This window comes from Chanos chanos, chromosome 2 (assembly GCF_902362185.1).
Source record: "Chanos chanos chromosome 2, fChaCha1.1, whole genome shotgun sequence".
Lineage (NCBI taxonomy): Eukaryota > Metazoa > Chordata > Actinopteri > Gonorynchiformes > Chanidae > Chanos > Chanos chanos.
In genome coordinates this window covers 47,259,948-47,283,135 of record NC_044496.1, presented here as the reverse complement: position 1 = coordinate 47,283,135, position 23,188 = coordinate 47,259,948, and the positions used below count along the sequence as shown (strand labels likewise).

The window sequence follows — 23,188 nt, the reverse complement described above, 5'->3', positions numbered from 1 at the left end:
CATTTGGATCTCAGTAGGATTCCAAAGGCAGCCTCAATGACTTCACATCAAAACACATCAATGCCAGCTCCGCTTTACCCTGCACTCCAAGGCTGAGGAAAGAGCATTTTGATGACAATGAAAAAGCTGAATGCAGCACATGATTGAATATATGTGACAGAGAGAGGGAGAGTGTCAGTCTGTGTGTGTGTGTGTGTGTGTGTGTGTGTGTGTGTGTGTGTGTGTGTGTGTGTGGGGGGGGGGGGGGGGGGGGGTCGGAGAGTTTGTGTGTGTGTGTGTGTGTGTGGGTCGGTGAGTTTGTATGTGTGTGTCTGTGCGCGTGTGTGTGTGTGTGTGTGTGTGTGTGTGGGTCAGTGAGTTTGTATGTGTGTGTCTGTGCGTGCGTGTGTGTGCGGTTTGTATGTGCATGGAAAGAGTGACATAAGGATAAAAATCAACACAGACTCAGGGGGACAGAGACAGCACGGCACAATCCCCAGACACACTCAAATGACTCCCTGCAGAGCACAAAATACTCCTGAAATTTCTAATTATCTGCAAAACAGCAAGAGCCCGCTGGCAGTGCAGATATCAAACGGAAGTTGTGTGGAAATTGTTGGTAAATTGCCAACAGTGGTGATTGATCGGGCCCATTAATTGAATCAGAAGTAGAAAAACACATCCAGCTCCCACGTCTACAGTAGTCATAAACAGAAATCTGCTGTAACATGACATGTGGGATACATAGATACCTAACCATTGGAGACTTGTCCTTTTTTAACTCAATAACCGCAGATAAAACCGCGGTCTCACTGCCCTCCTCCCTACCGAGCCTCTAAAAGACACATGGAAACTGGTCCCATCTTTGTTGACAAAAAGAAACTAACTTCAGTACTCAAGGGATCGTGAATATCTTATATTGAAGAGCAAACAACTTTAGTTGATCCTCTCATTTAGCATATCACAGAACGAGGACACTAAATAAGGAAGAGAAATACAAACTAAACCAAGAGCTGGCTACTGAATCAATTTGTATATTTGATTTATTTCATGAACTTATATATTCTTTTTTTTCATGCAGTGTGGTCGTCTCGATTCACCTTACAGTCTCATATAGTTTCAGTCACACTGCTCATACAGTGTCAGTGCTAAGTGGACCACCTCTGAATCATACACAGGCTACAGGCCTAAATACTGTTACAGGTTCTAACACATGTCATTTGAGTTCAAACAATACATTTTGACATAATATGACACAAACAGTTTGATTAGAAGTCTTCTGATTCGGTACAGCTCCCTTTAAGACTTCAGCTTAGACACCAAATACGGCTAAAGATACACCTTACACGCTCCTCTGTAACAAACCAGACATTAAGGTTTATAAGACTAACAAAGCAATTAATAAAGTGAGAGAGTGAGAGGAAACACGGTGGTCATCGAGGCATTAGGTCTGGCGCAGCCAAATCTTCGTTCCCCCATGCGTATTCAAGCAATACCTTTTCTCCCTAAATCAATATGGGATTCAAATCAGATCTCTGAATTATGTATGCCTAGCTCCAGGGCTCCAAAAATACGGCTGCCTTTGAGGTTAACAGATGGTGGCATAAAATGAAATGGGCGTTCCGCTTAAAATATACCCAGTCACGGAGGACATTGGAATCTGTGGGCTCCTTAACTGCCTCCCAAAACATTGCAGTGGGGGAAGCAGATGTGTGAGCCCCTCCATCTAGAGAGTCTGTCTGAACTACCTGTCTACCTACACACACACACACACACACACACACACACACACACACACACACACACATAAAAATAGTACACCTACACACTACAAATGTGCATAAAAGACCTTTTCAGATCCATTTGACAGTAACTGCCCTACATATTGCATAATTTCAACTACAGCTGAGTAGAAACTTTTCTGCAAGTAAAGATTCTTACTATGTAAGTCCATATTTTGTACAAATTGAAAGAACATATTCTATATGCTGAAAACAAAACAAAAAAAAATTGTAATATTTAGCATGTATATTTGTAGGTACTATATAATACAGAATATGTAAACCCAATAAAAAGAGAGACTGCTTCACTGTTTCACTGGTCATGAAGGACACAATGGAGTGTAAGGAATATTCTGAAATTTTGCAATATTCTGAATGAGACGTTTTGTTGTTATTGTTGTTGTATTTGTTTTTCCTAAAATTAGACCTAATCAAAATTCAAGGACTACCTTTCGTTACTTCTGATAACCGATTGGACCAATAACCCATAAATAATATGTACTTGCACACACACACACAAAAAAAAATGACCTCACTATTAAAGAAATGAAGCAGTATCAAAAAAATTAAGTTTTTTTAATGATCCCTATTTCCTTAATGACAGAGGAAAATAAAACTACTCTAAGGCACCTGTAAATGTCTGAAAAATGTCTTGTGAAGCCATGCAAATATTAACTTATGATCATTTGTACCTCTCTTCCCCTTCATTTCTCCTTGACAAGAGCTGGTGCACAGAAGCTTACCAGGGGCCCGGGGGCACAGAGGGGTTTGTAATAACATTTGGAATCTGGAGAGAGAGTGAAGTCTTCCAGCAGTGTGCTTGAAAGAGGGGAAAAAAAAAAAAAATGACCCCGATGGAGAGCTTCAAACCCTGCTTTGCTCTGTCTCCACGGTAACAGAGACAATTTATTTTGTGGACAGACAGGTGAAGTTTTGATAACTTTCTCTCTTCTCCTTCGTCCTATACCTCGAGGAAGTCAAAGTTTTTTCGTCATGCTAAAAAATCAAACAATGAGTTTCCATTACCGCTCCCGGAAGGGAGAAAGAGATGAGTGCTTGACCACCCCCCCACCCCCCCCCCCCCCCCAAAAAAGACGAGAGCTTTCCCGTCTAAAAGTCCTCCACCTTGTCCTTGATGCTGAGAAAACCCATTTCAACATCTACAGCAGCTCTCAAATGTTGAGTCATGCTGTAGAGTAGCAGACCCTTTGCTTCTGCTCTATCAATCACAGCATTTAAGTCAACTGAGGCAGAATTAGTGGTACATTCACATATGAATAATAATCAAATGATACAACACCAAAGCCTTTTCAGGACATACAGCAATACAATGCCGTAATTCACATTATTTAAAACTCTGGCTAAATTTGATTTAGCTGTGGAGGACACTGTCCAGAATCGCCAAATGAATATATACTGTCAATTACTTATGATTGAGCAGACACAGCCGGTCGTCCCTTACATTAAAATGACTCCCTTTCAGTGTGATAGCCTGTCTATAAAGCATGTGTGGGGCAGAATGCCACGCTACCTCAGAGTCGCTCACTGACAGGGAAAAGTGCTCGAGAGACATCCATCAGCATACTGTTGACTTCTCATTACATTAATACACCTCCAATAAGCACACTCTCTGCCAGACACACATACACACACACACACACACAGCGCAAACACACACACGCACGCACGCACGCACGCACACACACACACACACACCTCTAAATTTTACGCACACACTCTTCGATTTACAACTTGTAGAAATTGATGTTCCTTTATTACCAAACATCCTTGTCCACAAACTGAGGGATAATATATGATCTGGCTATTTTTCCCTCTGAAACTGAGGAACAGTGGCAAAACAATTTCAGTTTAACAGACAGATATAATATATAATATACCTATTTTAGTTTGTGTCAATATGTAAGAAATTAAATAGATTGAATTATTTTATTGGCAACACTTTATTTTAAGGCTCACATGTTAGCCATTAACACATGACTAATAAATGCCAGTATTAGTGCCCAATCAGTTAAGTGTTAAGTATCATTAATCATTTATAGGGACATATTCATGAATTCCTCATCGCTGACAAATAAGCCTTTTATTCTTGGTATATCCTTAATAACAGACTAAGAGGTCTCAATCTTCACTCACTGATACATAGTAAGCATCAAGTCAGACCAATTATAGCCTCCCAATATACTGTCTGAATATGTTAGAATCTTATTTAATTAGATTAAAAGGTTGCTTCAGAGGATTTTTGTTTTTTATTTGTTGTTGCTGTTGTTGTTTGTTTGTTTGTTTGTTTGTTTTTTGTTTTTTTGTTTTGTTTTCTGCTGCAACTAACTGACGCATTTAAAAATAAAAGCTAAGGTGTATTTTAGCTGAAGATTCAGAGACACTGCTCACAAATAAAAACCTTCAGCCAATGAAGAATTCATTAAACCTTAATCAAAGATTTCAACAACAACAAAATTAAGTGTGCAGGCTCTAAAAAAAAAAAAAAAAAAAAAAAGAAAGTCCTTTGTGTTTTCTAGTGAAAAAGAACAAATGCCCTAATGTCTAGCAAGTAATATTTCCACAGCCCATCGATCAATTCCGCTGCATCGCTTAGAGAGCAGTTACGGGCGCGATGAATTTGTTGCCGAGATGATTGCTGTTAAGGAGAATGGGATCTTCAAAGGCACTAATAAACCCATTACCTCTGGCGTGTGAGACCACAGGCACTGAGGAGAGGAAAGCTGGCGAGACAGATAGATATACGGGGGCTCACGGGGAGAGCTGTGAGTGTAGCACAATGTGAGTCTCCAGTTTCTTTCTCGACAGCTCTGACCCACTGAGAGATCAACAGAGCACACACAGTCATCTTCACAGCAGCGCAAGACGAGCCCTGGGAAAAAAATGTAGCAGTCATGCCACGAAGATTTCCACATAATGAAAAGTTGGAGCCAAGTTCAATTTTGGCTGATTCTGTGTTGAGGATCTAAGAGCTTGCAGATTCAATACAGAACTCAGAGCAGGGATTTAAAGTGAGGCTGTAATACTGAAGGCTTAGAGGAGAAGAACTGAAAAGCCAAGCCTCCCGGATATGTTGAACCGTGGGCCGCTGTGTTACGGTTGAAACACTCTTTGGTCTTGTTGGAGAGGTATTGATGGAAAAATCAGAACCAGAAACATAGTGGCACCGAGTTTTCCCTCACTGTCATTTTAGCATGCAGGTATCAGAGAGAGGGTAAGCACTGAACAGAAAGGATTAAAGCCAAAGTAGACAAAACTATTGCTGGTTTTCTGTGTCTGAGTGGGCGTGTGGAAAGTTCCAGATTACTTCTTGTATTGTCATATTGAATTCTTGCACTACTACAGCAAGCCCTGTGGCACTGTTCACATAGTGGCATGATTGGGAAGGGGGTGGGGTGGGGGGTGGCGGTGGGGCAGAAAACTGTGAAACGAGCGAGAGAAAATGGCAACCATTAGGTGGAGCACCCATTAGCTTCTCATAAATGAGGAAATAAGAGCCAATGATTATCTGTAACTTGGCATTTCGCTTCAAGTCAGTGGATTAAAAGTTAATGAAACAAGACTTTTTGAAAGCGAAAGTGAGAGCTCTGACACTTCTGAATTAAGAACAGCACAACCAGTTGGCAGAAGTTTAAAGCTAAAAGAAGTATGAGATGGATAATCAACTGAGCATTCATTTCTTGCTTTCCTTCACTAAAAAAAGAGGAAAGAGGTAAAGGAGAAATGGAGGGAAAAAAAAAAAAAAAAAGGATAAAGCGTAGGGACGATGCAGCAGTTGCCCCAGGCGATGCCATCTGCGCAAGGATGCGAAACGGCTCAGAGCCGCACACCTGTGTGGGACTGCCCGAGAGACTGGGAATTCCTTCATGCCCCAGCATGCACCTGAGCAGAGAAACAGGTGCTCAGCCCAGCCAATTAAACTATTACACAAACGCCGGCCAGTAGGAAGACATTAGCACTCTGCCTCAGAGCTACGCTGCAAATTCAGTTCAATGAAACGAAATTCTTACCAAAAGACTGCGTACACTTTGTTTTTCTTTGCTGATTTTGCTGAGTTGAGGAAGAGTTAGATTAAAAAAAAAAAAAAACACTAATGAAAACAGATAACTTATTTTGCTAACTGTTCCTTCCCTCTCTCATTCTCTATTTGTAAACTGGGATGAGGAACTGACGCTACATATGGCAGTATAACCTCCTGCTTGTGATACCAGTGGTAGAACTCACTCTCTCTCTCTCTCTCTCTCTCTCTCTCTCTCTCTCTCTCTCTCTCTCTCTCTCTCTCTCTCAACGGCAAGTCTCTGCTTGGTTTAACACCCTCACAGCGCTTATCTAAATGGAGACAACAAACCCAACTGAAAGGTGGTCTTCTGTCAAAACAGAGCATGCTGTGCAGCACAATCAGCAAATATGGAGCAAAGTCCCACAGACCGTATGTAAATCCACGGGTGATAAATCGAAAAGCAACTTGCTCTGCAGATTAAACTAGGCTCAGTTCTCTTACCAATCTGTCTACCAAAAATGATCTATAAATACCACTCATTTGTCTCAGGAAGCCCAGACACATTGGAAAGAGCAGAGCGACGGTACATCTGCCATTCCTCCTATTTAATTCTACTTTCTCTGGTTCCTGTGTACACAGCTTTGATTAATATGAAATAGAACTAGGTGTAAAAGCGATTCAAGGTAGTTATGTTGGGACTCATAGTATAACATATTTGTTGGAAAGCAGTCAAGAGATTAAGCTTTGAAAGGGCACATGAGTAATTGTACCTTGGCTAGGTAATGAAAGTTGGGCTCTTCTTTTTTTTTTTTTTACAAATAAATTCTCATTTAGAATGCTCTGTGGTTTCATGTCCAAACATTTCAAATGTTCAACCCCTGCAGTTAGGAAAACTGCCACAGTTTATGAAGGAAAAAAAAAAAAAAGTTTGCTCCCTGAAGACTGAAAGTGCAAACTGTAGATGCAACTTTTTTTGGCAGTTGTGACTACTTGTGTTGGATGATTTGTTGATGTGAAAGCTCTTTCCTTCTTCTCAAAATAAATAAATAAATAAATAAATAAGAACTAAAAAAGCTCAGTTCATATAGGAGAACTCATCCTCGGCTTGAGCCGTGACAAACCTTATATAAAAATATGTTACACCTTCACGTAGAAGAAGCCCAGACTAAATAAGCTACTTAAGCAATGAGCGTAGTCCACAGGTATTAAAAGGATATTACAAAACACCAGAATATTATGCTCCTTGTCTTTCATATGACTGTTTGAAACACATAAGCCCAAAGCACTGCAAAGGTTACATTAACATAGCAGAATAAGAACACAGGGGTGGCAGCTCCCATTTCCTGTGTGTGGTGATCCGTAACAATTAGTTTCATTCATATTAATTGTGAGTAACCTTGGTGAGAAAGCAGGCCAGAGGCTCAAATGTCCTTTTTAATTCCAGTACCAAACTGAAGAAACTAAAGGAAAGGCAAAGGATTTGAAGAGAAGAAAAGCATCCACACAGCGGTGTTTGTTTCTTAGCATCCTGACACCCCAGGGTGCATTTCTGAAGGCTAGCTCTGGCCTTCTGTGGGCGGCCGAGATGCCACGCAGCGTCTATCCCTCTCTGGGTGGTCACAAGTTCAGCTGTTTGCAAACTGCCAGAGGGCAGTCCTGGCCTTGGCTGCCCTTTGCTGGTCTTTCCCTCAGTGGATGTGCTGACGCCATTTGCCAACAGCAAGCAGGCCCCAACACTCGACAGTCACATGGGAGTTAGTGAACGGCTCATAAAAAGCAAGTGATTTCGATTTCCTACGATTAATGATTCAACAAACAACATGGGAAGAGCACGTTGTAGGCCCTGCAACTGCACTGTGCTTTCTTGAATATAGTTAAGTAAAGACAAGAAAACGGCTTTTTTTTTTTTGGTTTGTTTGTTTAATTAGGACAACAACTGGCGACTAACTTCGGGTTTAAGTGTTCTGTAACCTGTCTTTGGCTACCTCCGATTCTTTTAAAAAAGGAGACCATTGGTTAGCACTGTTCTTGTGTATTACAGTGCAATATGGTGAGAGGGGTGCGCTGGCAAAAATCTATAGCCTGTCTCAAAATGCGTCACATGCGATATTCCGTGGACCTACGTGATCTTTTACAAAACCTATATGCCTCAGTGCTCTTGGGACTCCTGCATAATACCAGTGGTGTCTTTTGAATCAAAAAGCATATCATCTGGGGTATACTGGAAGACCCCTATGTTTGCAGATAGGGCAGCTAGAGAGGGAAGGTCCGCCTCATATTTGATGGCCGTTTTGTATGCACTGCACATTGATTGCTATTATAAAACATAGCTTTGTCAAAGCGCTGGTAAATAATTGAGAGAATCCGCTGTCGCAGAACGACCCTCTGTGCTGCTGGGACCGAAATAAATTTGAAGATCCCGTCCCACAAGAAACGGTGCTAGACAACTCGGCGGGAGCTGATTTCTCAAAAGCAAGGCGGCCTAATTATGAGTGAGGAAAGGAAGGCCAATAAAAGCAGAGAAGGGAAAGAGCAGGGATGGGGTAAAAGAAACGCAAAATTATTTTAAGTAGCGCGTTAGCTATGATCAAACCAGATCTGAACACAAGGATGCAAGGAGAGAGAGAGAGAGAGAGAGAGAGAGAGAGACGGAGGAGGAGACACTCAAGCCCACGGACATGAAAGGCTAAACGGCTGGACTCAGGGAGGCAACAGCAGGCTTATTAAGCTCTCAGAGAATGGTCGCTTTCTGATGTGTAAAAACGGACTTCCTATCTATTAGGCTGTAATGGATAGAGTGGCGAGCAATGACAGTTCTGTTTCCAGTGACTGGAAGCTATGCTCATTTAAGCGGCCATGCTACGGGCCGTTCTCGTTTAACCAGGCCTAAGGGTCCGCGCGGACCAGCTGCAAAAAGACCCATTGACACATTTCCAATTAGCTTCTCACACACACGGACCCTGCAAGAAGCCCGCCACAGAAAAGACAGCAAAGAATAAATGAGATAAAGAAAGCCCGAGAACTTTCTGGAAGAAGAGAGTGCAGTGATGTGGGTGCTAAAGTCTGAGAAAGGACAGAAAGGACGCAGTACAGAGAGGGAGGAGACGAAATAGAAAAGGAAAAGGAAAGATGGAGAAGAAACAGAGAACAGGTGGAGGAAACACGCAGTAGAAATAAAGGAGACATAAAAGAAAACAGGACAGGAGGAAAAACGAGGGAGAAACGGAAAGAACAGACGAGCATATGACGATAACAGAAATGATAGAAAGAGCAGATGAACGAAATGAAATAGTGGTAAGTGCGTGACTGTGTGGAGGAAAAATGCTCACCTGACAGGGTTACTGGTTAGGGAGACACGCAGGGACTCGAGACAGTTGAGAAGCTTATCCTCTGAAATGCCGGAACGTAACTCATGCACGTATTCCTGCGAGGAGAGTGTGCACTCGTGCTTGCTGTTCCTTAGGCCACCCTGAAGAAATAAGACAGGGCAGAGCACGTTAGAACTCAAAGTAATACCGACATTCAACAACCAGTTAGCCTAGCCACATGTTCACCACATCCGTCATGCAGCTAAGAAAATCTATGACAAAGATATACCGCGGCACTGACGCACATCTGCACACACACACACACGCGCGCACACACACACACACACACACACACGCACACACGCACACACACAGAGCCAGTCGCACTGCAGAGTCAGAAACTGTACTGCAACAGGTGGACTTTCAAAACACACCAACACCAAAAGAACATTCTACTACTTCTCAGGCTTGCAATCGCAGCAATATCTATCGGCATACAGAGCTCATGCAGTGAGTCTCCCGCTGGTGGCAGTGAAGGAAGCCACTGCAGATTTAGGGCTAACACATCATTCTCTGCTCTGTCAATCACACCAGGCAGGGGGGAGTTGAACAAGCCTGATTTCTGGGTACCACGGTGCCTCAAATATCCCAATAGAAACCGCACCCCTACAGGTGTGAATGATTACCTGCTTCCTTTTTTGTAAAAAAAAAAAAAAATAATTAATTTAAATAAAGAAATTAAGATAGATGGAAAAAAAAATTTTTTTTTTCATCACCCACTTGTCAAAGAGTGCTACTAATCCCAGTCTATTCACAAGAGCCAAAGTGCCCTAGCTACTGCATATCTCTCAAAACTCTTCAGCTAAAACCCTTGGTGTAATTTATGACTCTAGTCTCTCGCTAGTCACTCATATCAAGAACACAACCAAAACTGCCTTTCATCACCTCCGTAACATTACTAAAATTAGGCCCTCTCTAAGTATGGCTGATGCAGAAACCATTGTTCACGCATTCGTCACGTTTCGTCTCAACTACTGCAATGTTCTTTACTCTAGTCTGCCCGCCTCTAGTACCAATAGTCTTCAGCTGGTCCAGAATGCTGCTGCTAGAATTCTGACCAGAACGAGGAAGTTTGATCACATTACCCCTGTCCTGGCTTCCCTTCATTGGCTCCCAATTCATGCAAGGGCAGATTTTAAGATCCTCTTATTAACATATAAAATTTTACATGGGCACGCGCCTTCCAACCTGTCTGACTTAATTACACCCTATAACCCACCTCTATTAGTCATTGCAAGAGTTAAAAAGAAGTCTGCAGGCAACCGAGCCTTTTCCTACCGCTCTCCCTTCCTCTGGAATGGTCCACCTACAGACGTTAGGGAGGCAAACTCTCTCCATACCTTTAAAACGAGACTAAAGACTTGTCTATTTTCTCGAATTTATGCATAATATAATTTTGATTTGACTTTGTTCTAGATATGTAAAGCCCTTTGAGACTATAAATAGTGATATTCGGCTCTAAATAAACGTTATTATTCTTATTATTCTTATTATTCTTGTTCTTATTCTTCTTCTTCTTCTTCTTATTATTATTATTATTATAATTATTATCATTATTATTATTAATATTATTTTTATCTCTTTAGGTGATAAAATGAAGGTTAGACGATTCAGTCTCTTTGCATAATTAAACAAAGGTTGATAGTACTGAGTCTAGGATGACGTCACTAATCAGTGAGAAATGAGTGTAGCACTGTAGAATAGGTGTGAAGATGAACAAACTGTGCTTTCGTCCTCACAGACTGATCAAACACACACACACACAGACACGACTCTCTTTTAAAAGCCCCCACATATCCTAAAGACATAGACTGTTAGTACATCTTGCCCCCCCCCTCCAAGTTTGTCCTCTCTTTCCCCCCCAGAATTATGTATGTGTGGTACTGATCGAATGATTGCCGGATTGTCTCATTTATAGAGCCTGTTTGCTATTACAACAAGCATATGATTTGTCTAAGTTTTCCGTTCTCTCCTATTTCTCCAACACATTCTACGAAAGACAAGCACATGAATAATGCTGAAGGAGAAACCATGGTGAGCTTGTATGTTGCCTGCTGTCAGACTCACCCTGTTAAAACAGAGGCTCAATTTATAGAGACAGATGGAAAAATACAAAGAAAGTGAGCATGGACAAGTAAGAGTGAACAAGAGAAAACTATCTCCTTCTGTGAAAGGGCTTTAATGTGTTCATGCAAGACCTGTCCTTTCTCTATGTGTAGTCTTCACTAACAGGCAGTCAGGGAGCAATAAGAGGCTCTTTTCATGGGAGCGACCCCATGCTTCATGTGAAACACACACACACACACACACACACACACACACACTCTCCCCTCTAAGAGACAACTCAACTGTTCTATATGGGCCTGGAAAACATTATCTGAGCAGTTATGTGAGTTGTCGTTCTTTGAAGATATCTAGTTCGTGTACAAACAACAGCCGAAAATGGAGTAAGTATTAGAGGTAAAATCAGTCCCTGGACATCAGGCTTCATCAATAACGTGTGTCAAATCATGCTGCAAGTAACAGAGAGTTTGTTCGGTCTTGAAGAAACAGACAGGCCAAACCGAGTGTAATAGGCACTAAGAATTATTGACAGTTTGTTCACTTTGAGAGACACAGAATAACCTCTCTCAACATGACCTATTTCTCCCACGCAAGTTCCAGGTCAAAGTCACGGGCTAACAGAATTATCATTAACAAGAACTTGGCTCACATTACATTACACTCAGTACACTCAGTCTGAATCTCAATCCATGACCACAAATAGAGCTGGGCTAGCAGCGCAAATGAACTTCACACTAGCACATCTTCAAACAACGACACTCTATCAGAAGATTTCACAGTAGTGTTGAAGCTCTATCTGTCGTTCTTTCTCGTTTACAATGACAAGCATTTATACAGATACGTGACACACAGCGCTTGACTTGATCTGCGGTTCAAGTCTTTAGAGGTGGTATCACAAGCCATTTAAATGCATGCAAAGATTTCCTAAAGGGTATAAAAATGTTGGGAATTGATTTCATACATACATTATTCTCTTCCCTCGCCCCTCTCTAACCTCTTTCTCTGTTGGATAATATAAAATCTTTTCTTCCTAATTCGTTCGACAGAAAGCTCTGTGCAGTCAGAAAACGATTGAGTTCTTTCTTTTCTTCTTACACGGCCTCTTTCTCCTTCTCGGTTTAATTCCTCTTGATCTTGGGCCAACTGGAGATCACTATTCATCTGCCTGGGCGGGCGGGTGGCGGGATCTGAGAGAGGGCACACATGATTGGCCCGGCTCTTACCTGGCTGATAGAAGTTATCAGGGCAGAGAGAGAGGTTATCGCTGGCCTCATTTACTCCCCCCTTACAGCAAATACAGCTCTTTATGGAACTGCTGAATCAAGCACCGCACAGGGCATCCACAGCCAACGCCGAATATAAGGAGGAAGCTGTCTGTCTATACTAGTGTGCTCGCTCTCTCTCTCTCTCTCTCTCTCTCTCTCTCTCTCTCTCTTTCTCTCTCTCTCTCTCTCTCTCTCTCTCTCTCTCTCTCTCTCTCTAACTATCTACATCTTTCCCAGTACATTTTTCCCAATGCAGCAGACATCTAGTCCGAACAGAGATTCTGCAGAGGAATTTTGAACTGTCTGCCATGCCTCAGACAAAGAGAATTTGTGTATCGATAATTAATCTTTGCGGTAGAATCTCTCTCTCTCTCTCTCTCTCTCTCTCTCTCTCTCTCTCTCTCTCTCTCTCTCTCTCTCTCTCTCTCTCTCTCCTTGCTGTACTGGGTATCTTTAGGAAAGCATAGTATTTCCATGCCTCAGCTAAAGGACAACAACAAAATGATTTCTTGTGATAAAAAGAATGCACAATAGTTACATTAATCTTTCAAAATTGTTCTTCTCCACACAGATGAAATCATACTGCATCATTAAAAGCTGTGGGAGTTACAGTAGGCCTAAAAATTAAGGCATATATAAATTTCTGAACTACAGTAATTGGAAAAGAACTTCTGTTTGTTTACAGACAAACTTCTCTGGTTCATTTATTTCTTTTGCCATTACGCCTACAGGTTTGAAATTGAAATCCCACTGTGTATTTTGGAAAGGTCAGGTTTGCAACTAAATGTTTCTTTACATGACAACCTAAATAATAAATAGATGGGAGGGTGAATTGCTCCTGGTACTTTTCCACTCTGCTTTCCCTATAAGGTCAAATTTTTAGTCCAGAAAAGTACAGCTTCTGGTTTCACGATCCTCTGACCTTTAACTCTGGAAACCAAAGACAGACCATAATACCCTGTTTAATGACCCTGGTCAGTTCAATCCTATGGGATGATATCAACATTACACCAGACTACACTAATCATGTGGACAGCAAGATCCACTAGCTCCTGGTAATTGGGTTTCAGCTCTAGCCTGAAGGAAACATAGGCAAATGCTCAGAGAGCGAGTCCAAAGTGACCCCAGAGAGACAGAGAGACAGACAGAGAGAGAGAGAGAGAGAGAGAGAGAGAGAGATGCAGAAAGAGAAGAAAGGGAGAGAGGGAGAGGTAGGCAGGAAGGACAGAGAGTAAGAAAATAGTATGACAGAGACAAGAAAGACAAGATAAAAGAAAAAAAAGGGAACAGAAAGAGAGAGAATTCTTGAACTCCAAAAAGATTGATACAGGCCTTTGACCGCATCCAAAAGCCTCATCTCCTGGTTTTACTCAATCCTTATTTGTCAATAATAGCAATTCCTGCCAAAGCAAATAGTATATAAAGCAATTATTTCAGCATGTCTGTCAATTTCACTTCAGGACAGAGACATAAAAATGTTTTGTTGTTGTCGTTGTTGTTGTTGTTGTTGTTGCTTTTTTATTTCATTTGTTTGTTTGTCTGTTTTGTATTTTGTGGCTTTCCTGCTTCACTGTGCCCACTCCTCTGGCTTACCCTGACTGAGGGGTGAGGGATAGAGAGAGAGAGACAGAGAGAGAAGAGAGAAAGATCGGGAGAGTTGGGTGAAAGGTACTGAGGCGAGTCAGGTGCCCTCTCCGCATGTCATCTTCGACTGTAATGAGACAATAACAAGCTGGCAGCCTGCACGGAGAGCTGTCCCACAATGCCAGAGTCATATATGCATTATTCAAAAGCTTTTGTCTGCACACAGGAGTCACTGCAGTGTATCTGATACATTGCACTGGACCACTGACTGCTTGCCTACCTGTAGGTCTGCCTGCCTGTCTAAATCCGTGCATGTCTTTCAATGTCTGTCTGTCTATTTACCTACCTGTCTCTCTGCTTATCAGTCTCTCTGTCTGTCTGTCTCACTGCCTATAAGTCAACGTGTTGGTTTGGTCATGTGTCTGCCTGACTGTATCCTTGCCTAACTGTATGCCTGCTTGTTGGGAAGTACAATATACAGAGTGATGCTAAGTTAGGCTTACAAAATGATAAAAGTTACGGTCATGTACACACAGCCTAAATAATTCACTTCACGGTGGGTGTGAGGTTGCTAGGCTCATATGTTAACAACGTCAAACTGTGGTTTGCAATGTGTGTGTCGTTTTAATCACTCCGAATCAGATAATCTGGCATGAAGAGATATTAGCATGTGTTTCATCTGTGATCTGAAGGAAAAGCTCTGACAGAAGTAGTGAGTAATTATCAGTGTAATATGACTAATTATTACCATTGTGCACTGGCGTTTTGACAGACAGTCTCAGCTCTGCTCTGAAGTCAGGGATATGATTTAATAGACCAAACTCACAAAGAAAAAGCGTATTCAAATAGAAAATCTCCCCTCAGAAAACACAGAGGTATACTCTCTTGAAATAATATCGCTTACATGAAATGTCTTATGTAAGAAAGAATTCAATCATATTAATATTCCGCTCCCCTTAATAAACGTTTCCCAAAAAAGGGAAATAATGAACATTTTAATTACTTTTTCTTTGTGTGTGATTAATGAAAATTACTAAAGTGCCCCACTGATCTTCTGAAAAATAATACAGATACAATCTTAGCAATTAGAGCACATCAAGGCATATCAAAGCCAAGTGGCTGAAAATCTTTTATTCCTTAATTTCCTGCTCATTAGGGCTTGATTGACAGGCCTGCAGAGGGGAGTCGATTCATACTCTTTGCTAACAAAAACAGACAGTTTTAAAGCACGACTGCACACACACAATCTCTTATACTTCCTCACCAACAAACAGATGCGCACACACACACACACACACACACACACACACACACACACACACACATACATACAAACAGATGCACGCGCACGCGCACACAGACACACACACACACACACACACACACGTAAAGAACGCACACAAAGTTCTATAAAGTTTGTAACATCTCGAGTCTGAAAGATGAACAGAGCTACGGATCAGTTGAGATGCTGCCTGGACAATACCTAGTAATATGAGAGAGGGGCGGGGGGAGGCAAACAGAGAGAAAGAGAGAAAGAGAGAGAGAGAGAGAGAGAGAGAGAGAGAGAGAAGGAAAGGGAAAGAGTCTGCTATTGATGGCAAGCTGTCTGATGTGCCCAGGGTGCTGGTCGTCATGCTGGCTGAGTTGTTTCCAATCAGTGCATGTGGCCTTTTTTTTCCCTCTCAGCATCCATCTCTCTCTCTCTCTCTCTCTCTCTCTCTCTCTCTCTCTAAGTAGTGCTGATTCCCAGAAGACCAAAAGATTGAGGCCAGAGTATTACAGTGATAGTCACAGCTGGTACATTGACCATATGTTTTAAGATATTTTGTAATAAAAATATTGACACATAGCTCTGCCTCATGCCATTCCTCAGCACAGTGCAGAGGATTTCTGCTCATCCTGAAGGGGTAGGCAAACCTCCATGTTAAAACTGTGGGGTTGTCTAATGACAAGAAAGAAAAGAAAAACAAAGGAAACAGAAAAAGAAAGAAAAGAAAAACAAAGGAAAAAGAAAAAGAAAGACAGAGAAAAGACAAGTAAAGAAAAGAAAAGAAAAGAAAAGAAAAGAAAAGAAAGTGCAGCCATGACATGCTGATCAAGTCAGAAAAGAAAAGAAGTACTCTGCATCGAGCTAGGAACCACTTGAAAATAAAGTCACACTTTTCAATCTGGAGAAAACACGTCTGCCTGGCTAGAAGCCAAGCGGTCGTGAGATGCCCAAACAAAGCCAATGCCTCCATGCTAATTTAACAGGACTCTTTAAAAGGTTTCTTTCCCAGCCAGGACCAGAGCAAGGATTACTGCATCTGACAATTCCTCCCTTCTTTATTTCAATGCAAATATGGGCTTTAATGCCATGTAGTGGCAGTTTTGATTACACAAACTACCATATGCCTAAGAGACCAGCATGTCTTCATTCTCAGGGCTCTAAAGAACCGCAGTGCAAAAGGAATAAATCCGAACAGGCACTTATTTCTTCTCTGACGTCATGTTACTGAGAACGCAGTGTTAGTCAAAGGATAAAAAGCATAAGTCAAAACATGTCTATTACCACATGAACAGGACCTTTTTCACCTTTTCAGAAGAAAACAGTACAAAAAAAAAAAAAAGTAACGAACGGAAGGGCTTGAGAGAGAGAGAGAGAGAGAGAGAGAGAGAGAGGGAGAGAGAGAGAGAGAGAGAGAGAGAGAGAGAGAGGGAGAGAGAAAGAGAGAGAGAGAGAGAGAGAGAGAAATTAACATGGGGAGAGAAAAAAAAAATCTTTTTGAACGATGCCTATTCACTAAAGACCTTTCCACTGACAGAGAGGGAAGTCATGAAGGATTGTGCTTTGTAACCTTTGTGAACTCCGCACTCATGGTTCAGCTAGTGCGGACTTCACAATAACTCTCTATTAGTCCTAAAGAGCATGAACACATAGAACTGTACACCCGCATTCACTGCCTCACTCTAATGGACCCCAACAATTAAGGCACTGGAGCTTTAAGAATGGGTAATCTGGGGAAAATCATCTTTCATCATTCATCTATTCAATGTTTTTTTTTTTTTTTTATTCCCCCCTCAGTTTTAATGTCTCTTTTACAACAAAAGTTCTGTCTTACCAAACTAAAATGTAGATTCCTTTTTGCATGCCTTGACTGACAATAACACAAAGGCTTCAATCTCAAATTATATACTGTCAGGCTACACTGTTTTAAATAAAATTTCAACGGGGAAATCTATCTTGAATGTTCACCGCCAGCCCTCGGCACACAATTCAACATCCTGAAAGTGAATTTGTATTCATGGAGAAACAGCATTTGATGTCCAATCCCTCTGGGAAGAGTAGTTTAAGAGTGCATGCTACAGAATTTAAATGATGAGATCTTTTTAATTGTCAAGCTTCCTTAGACCACCCTCTGAGTGTGTCTGTGTCCTTGCTCCTCTTAAACAACAGCAAGGCCATGTGTCTTTCCCCTCTGGAGAAGCATCACTCCTTCTCTCTCCTTATCTGCCTTCACTTTTGAGAGGTTAGCTAAAAATGTGGACTGTGACTTCTGGAAGGTACCTCTCAGATGAATTCCGCTGAATTGTGTGATGATGATATGTTTGGAACAAACAGTAGTTATAATACAAGTTTTTTTGTTTTTTTTTTTTGCTTTTTTGTTGTTTTTTTTTTCTTTTCTTTCTTTTCTTTTTTAATTTATTTATTTTAACCAGTGTGTTGAGGCAGCCTGATGTCTAGAAGAGATGACTGTATCTATACTGGCATCCAAGTTTAACACAACATACATATCCATATTACAAACCACAACAAAAGACAACAACAAAACCCATGAGGATGTCATGTATGAAAAAGAACACACAGAATTTGAACATGTTTGTGTTTTGGTCACATCTTGTCTACCTGAAGCGAAAGAGAACTAGAGGGGAAGGCCAATGGTTAAATCTATTGGGCAGCCCTTTAAAAATCGCTGATACTGCAGCAAGCAGAGAGCTGTGAGATGTGCTTTATTATCAGTTTAGCCCACAGATTATATGAGGAGATGCCCTTCACTGTGAATTTAGGAAGTTTCTGGAAGTTAAGTCAAGTGGGTAAAAGAAAGTCACCCTTGTGTTTACGAATGAAATTAGGCCAGCCAAAAAAAAAAAAAAAAAACCCTCTAGAGGCTGGTAGGGGGTGGACTTGGCGGGGGGTGAGAGGGAAATCAAGGAAGAATTTAGTATCCCTGCAAAACGGATTTTGAAGGAAACTCTCAGTGTTTTTGATGCGGATATATGAGAATATCAATAAAACATTAGTGGAGCTTGGGATATCTCAACACCTCTCAGTGTTAAGTGTAAAATTCAGGGAGATGAGAGGACAAAACCAACCTGTTCCAAACATCTTGAGGCTGTTTACTGATAAATAAAATAAACGCCGGAGACGAGGGGTGCCTCAATAAGCATGGCAAATGAATATATTAATAAAATATTTGCACATCAAAGAGCACGCCTTCAAAAAAAACAAAAACAAAAAAAAACAGAAGAAATGTTTTAGATTCAATTAAATACTGTAGGGTGTGTTTCCAATACATTTTCTGACAGACAATGAGGGGCTTTTTTTTCCTTTTTTTTTTCTTTTTTTTTTTTTTTTCTTTTTTCTTTTAAACTGTGATTGCAGTTGTGAAATGAAGCAAAAGCAATAAAAATTAGTTTTCTGGGATCATTACCATTTTGCTTACTGTTTCTTTTTAAATGGGACTGCACTGTAATACTCATTAACTTTAAATGAGTTGTCATCACAGCTTCAAAATCCCTCATACAATTCCAAAAGACTAAAACTGCATGGTCTAACTGCACATATTTGTCAATTAGATGTTGTCAATGAGGTCAAAAAGAGCAATATTTTCCACAAGAGGTTCCGATTGACGAGAGACGATTATCATATTGATGAACGATTTTTTTTCTTTTTCTTTTTTTCCCATTTCCCCACTACTACACTGCAATCCGTGCTGTCTACTGCTTCACAGCATCTAAGTCAGTAACAAAATTGGTCTGCTGTAGTTTTTACAGTAATAAGTGACAGTTGCACAGTAAATATGTTTTCTGTTTGGAAGCATAATGAAAATAACATCCCCATGGTTTGACTGGTGGATGGAGGGAAAGGGTTTTTTTTTTTTTTTTTTGGCTTTTTTTTTCTTTGTTTTTTTTTTAAGCTGAAGAGTTTCATCCACACCAATGTAAGAATGCAAAACATAGAAGCTTAGCTTAATTATGAAATGAAGGGTTTGTGATTCTTTCTGCACATCCTAGACAACTTACCGATCTTAATTGCTATTTCAAGCAATTTTAAACATTGCAAACTTAATTGGCAATGCTGTCCAATTAGTTTAGAATAAAAAAAAAAATGTTGTCTGCATGTATCCCTAAAAAAATTCCATTTATTCTCCTTGTTTTTGATTAGCACTATACTATACACTATATGACACCACACTATACTCACATGTAACTGTCAAGAGTTCTGGATCAATAGCAAAGACATCCCTCAAAGAAACTCTCTCCTTATCCAAAGGGCAAAAACTTTTTATCTAGCAAGTAGCAGCACTCATTCAGGGCTTGACTATCATAATAACTATATCTGAAATGTCTGAAGATATTCATCTCACAATTTAATTCAAATGTCACTTTCAGCTATTCCAGTAAACAAAGCATTCATTTTTCCTGATTTTATTACACTGCTACCACTTAATAACTTTAGAGCATGGAAAAATGTATCTCTCATGCTTACTTATTGTTTTGAATAGAAATAGAAGTACTGTTACAAAAAAGTATGTATCTTCATTCTATCATGCTTGAACATTTCCTTAATGAAGAAAGATAACTGGTCATTATGCAGGACGGACCACTGATCCCTCGGGGAGGTGACTGGTCCTCTGATTGGTCATTCTTGGCTGAGACCTGGGACATCTACTATTGGTTACACATTGCCTTGAATTCAAGAGTGCTGTAGGTCGTATCTATACAATATCAGTTTTATCAGTTTTGTTTCTATTATGAAACCATCACCTGACTAATCCTTCAGCCAATCAATTCACAAAGTCCACCGATCCAGTCTTTACAAGACTGCTGTAGGAATTTGACTCAATTAAATAAAGAGGGAGGAACAAAGACAACTTAATTCGAAGTCTGAAAAATACCTTTTAAAGGTATGGATGTTAAATCCTAAATGTGGCTTATTATTTGTGTATTTTTTTTTGTTTTTTTAATATTTATTTATTTTCTTTTTTTAGTATATTTACACAATGCCATAGGCGGGTAAACAAGTGGTCCGGTTGAAAGGATAAATCACAGAGGATCTCATTTGGGCTTAGCACTGGGCCTAGGCTGCATTGATTGGAGTGTGTGGATCTAATGAACTATCTACTCCCTGCATCTCCTGAGTTCAGACAACACCAGGGAAACAGGGCTCAAACTGAGACGGAAGCGGAGATCGAGGAGAAATAAATGAGCAATGCTTCTGATGTGTTGTCCTCTGATGTTCTCAACCTCACTCTCTCTATGTTTCATCTCTCTTCTTCTCCTGAAGGGAGAGTAAAACCCAGATAGGACATATGCATCCTGCATGTAGACCACTACTCCAAAATCAAGTAGAGATCACGACGCCTTGCCTTCCACTATTGCAACATTCCCATAGGTACACAAACCAAAGTCCTTTCCATCAGTTTTTGTTTACTGCAAATGATTTGAACCTCCAGATTTTACACACAAAGCCAAGTCTAGGAAACATCAATCAGTTACGAGTGAGAGGGAAGCAGTGTGTTGAACTGCACAAACAAACGGACAGCAGAGAACACACAGAGAGGATGAGAGACGGAGAACAAGACAGTGTAAGGATAACAGACAGAAAAACAGATGAAATGAAGAACCTAAAACGGAAAGTCTGACATCACAGAGCAATACAGCAAAGTAATGAGTAATGACGAAAAAGAAATACGCAAGACAAAATGAGAGAGAGAGGGAGAGAGAGAGAGAGAGAGAGAGAGTGTGTGTGTGTGTGTGTGTGTGTGTGTGTGTGTGTGATGGTGTGTGATGATCCAGTGGTTAGGATTGATGTAGCTGTAGATACCAACGACTCTAGATGTGATTAACCACACTGAGGTTAGTCTGTCCTCTGGCATGAATATCCAGTCGTACTACACACACACACACACACACACACACACACACACAAACTCTTCAGCATCGTGTAGAAGCCTGACATTCCTAAAACAACAATAGCTGTACAAAATTACCCCACAATTACTAACCACCAATATATTTTATTCCTGTCATAGACCTACGCAGGATCATGATTTATTCTATCTTTTTTTTTTTTTTTCCCCACACAAACATATGGCTCTCAGTTGTTCATAAATGATCAGCATGGCAATAAACACTACGGCTACTGAAGGAACACAACTTTTCATCTAAACTTCTCTGACAGGATATTAAAGTTAAAATCTTTTACACGTAAAAAGATAAGGAAAAGAAAAAAAAAGTGGAAAGGAATGTCTCACAATTGGCAGGCAGCGCTCTCCTAATCAGCATGTATTGGTCTTATTCAGGCACTTAATTTTCGCCCCATTAAACCTGTTCCAATTCAGATACCTCTCTCCATTCTATTCAATAGCCCTACAAACACTTATTCATCACACACACAAACACACACACATACACACACACACACACACACACACTCTCTCATTCGCACCTGACAGCAAATACACCAATCTTTAACTGCCCACAAAAAAAAAAAATGTTCTAGAAAACTCCACAGAAGCACAGTGTCAGCACTATGGCTCCACTTGCCTGGGCTGGCTTGATGACTCCAACAAAGCAAGATTAATTAGCCTGTTGAATAGAGACTGGTCTCAGCTGTGGCTGTTTGCCTGTGTGGATGGTTGTAAGATCTCCCATGGATTGGCAATAGAAGTCTAGAGGTGACCGGGGTCCCGAGGCTTGAAAACTCAACTAGGATTGAGTAAAGCAAGATGGAGGTGCTCATTTTCAAGCACAGGTGGAGTAATTGGCCTTTGTAAAAGCGGAGAGCGATTTGTCAGTGAACTGGATGAGAAATAGGTTCCAGCCTCGCAAGAGTTGCTTTCTTTGTTCTTTTTTTAACAACAGTGGGCTGCAAATGGTGGTACATTTATGAGGCTTTTAACAGACCTCCATTTGCAATGTCTGAGTTAATTGTATGTGTCGGAAGATGGAAAACATAATCCGTGTTTGGACCTAGCTCTGTCTGTCATTATTTTGGAGGGAAAGCATGTGTCTATGTGTTTTTATGTTTGAACTACATGTGTAGAGTACCTTGATAAGGAGAACAGAATATCATTAAACTATGTCTTTCTTTAGCTGTGGTTAAGGTAAAAGAGATGTGCGTAAATGTGTGCGTGTGTGTGTGTGTGTGTGTGTGTATGTGTGTGCGCGCGCGCGACTGGGACTCTACAGGCCTATCCTCTACTCCTCTTTCCCAGAAGTGACAGGTGTGACCTTTCCACAGCCAGCCAGCACTGTTCTCGCCCCCAGACACACTTCCAGGATTAGTCATCCTCTACTCTAATCTCTTTTCTCTCTATTTCTTCTCCTTTCCTCCCATGTCTTCTCTCCTTTCCTCAGAGTTTTCCTCTCCTTTTCTCTCTTCTCTGAGCACACTTTTCTATGTTCGGATATAAGTGTGTTCTGTGAGGCTCTTTGAAAAACAGAAACCTTCATTTTCATAAAGAGACACATTCATCAAAAAGAGTTCTGGCTGCCTGATCACAATGCAGAGACAAATACCACTCACTTCTTCTGACATAAAATTACATCAGACTGTCTTGTTAATTCTCTAATTGTTTGTGCATTCTCATTATCAGTAGCTCTCTGAGAATGCCTTTCTGTTCGGTTGATTGGACATCAAAGTTGGCCTATCTCCGGAGAGCTACAATCAACATCACCACTGGCGATCCTTTGACTGACAGACGCCAAAGCTTGTGGATCGGGGAGACCGGGAACAGGATGCTACCCTGGGAAACAGTAGCCATGCCAACTGGAGCCGAGCAACCAAACCAGTTAACCTTGCCGGAGAACAGGCCTGACTCAACGGTATTGCGGGGTAATGAGGTATCCCCCTACCCCCACCCT

The 23,188-nt window shown here is 40.9% G+C and overlaps 1 protein-coding gene across 1 annotated transcript in view; it reads right to left on the bottom strand.

Annotated features, from left to right (window-relative positions):
- diaph2 (diaphanous-related formin 2) overlaps positions 1-23,188 on the bottom strand; it is a 333,165-nt gene that overhangs the window by 249,394 nt on the left and 60,583 nt on the right. The window contains exon 6 of the mRNA XM_030765467.1: positions 9,108-9,247. Coding sequence (XP_030621327.1) covers positions 9,108-9,247 — 140 coding nt within the window. The remainder of the gene's footprint in view (positions 1-9,107; positions 9,248-23,188) is intronic.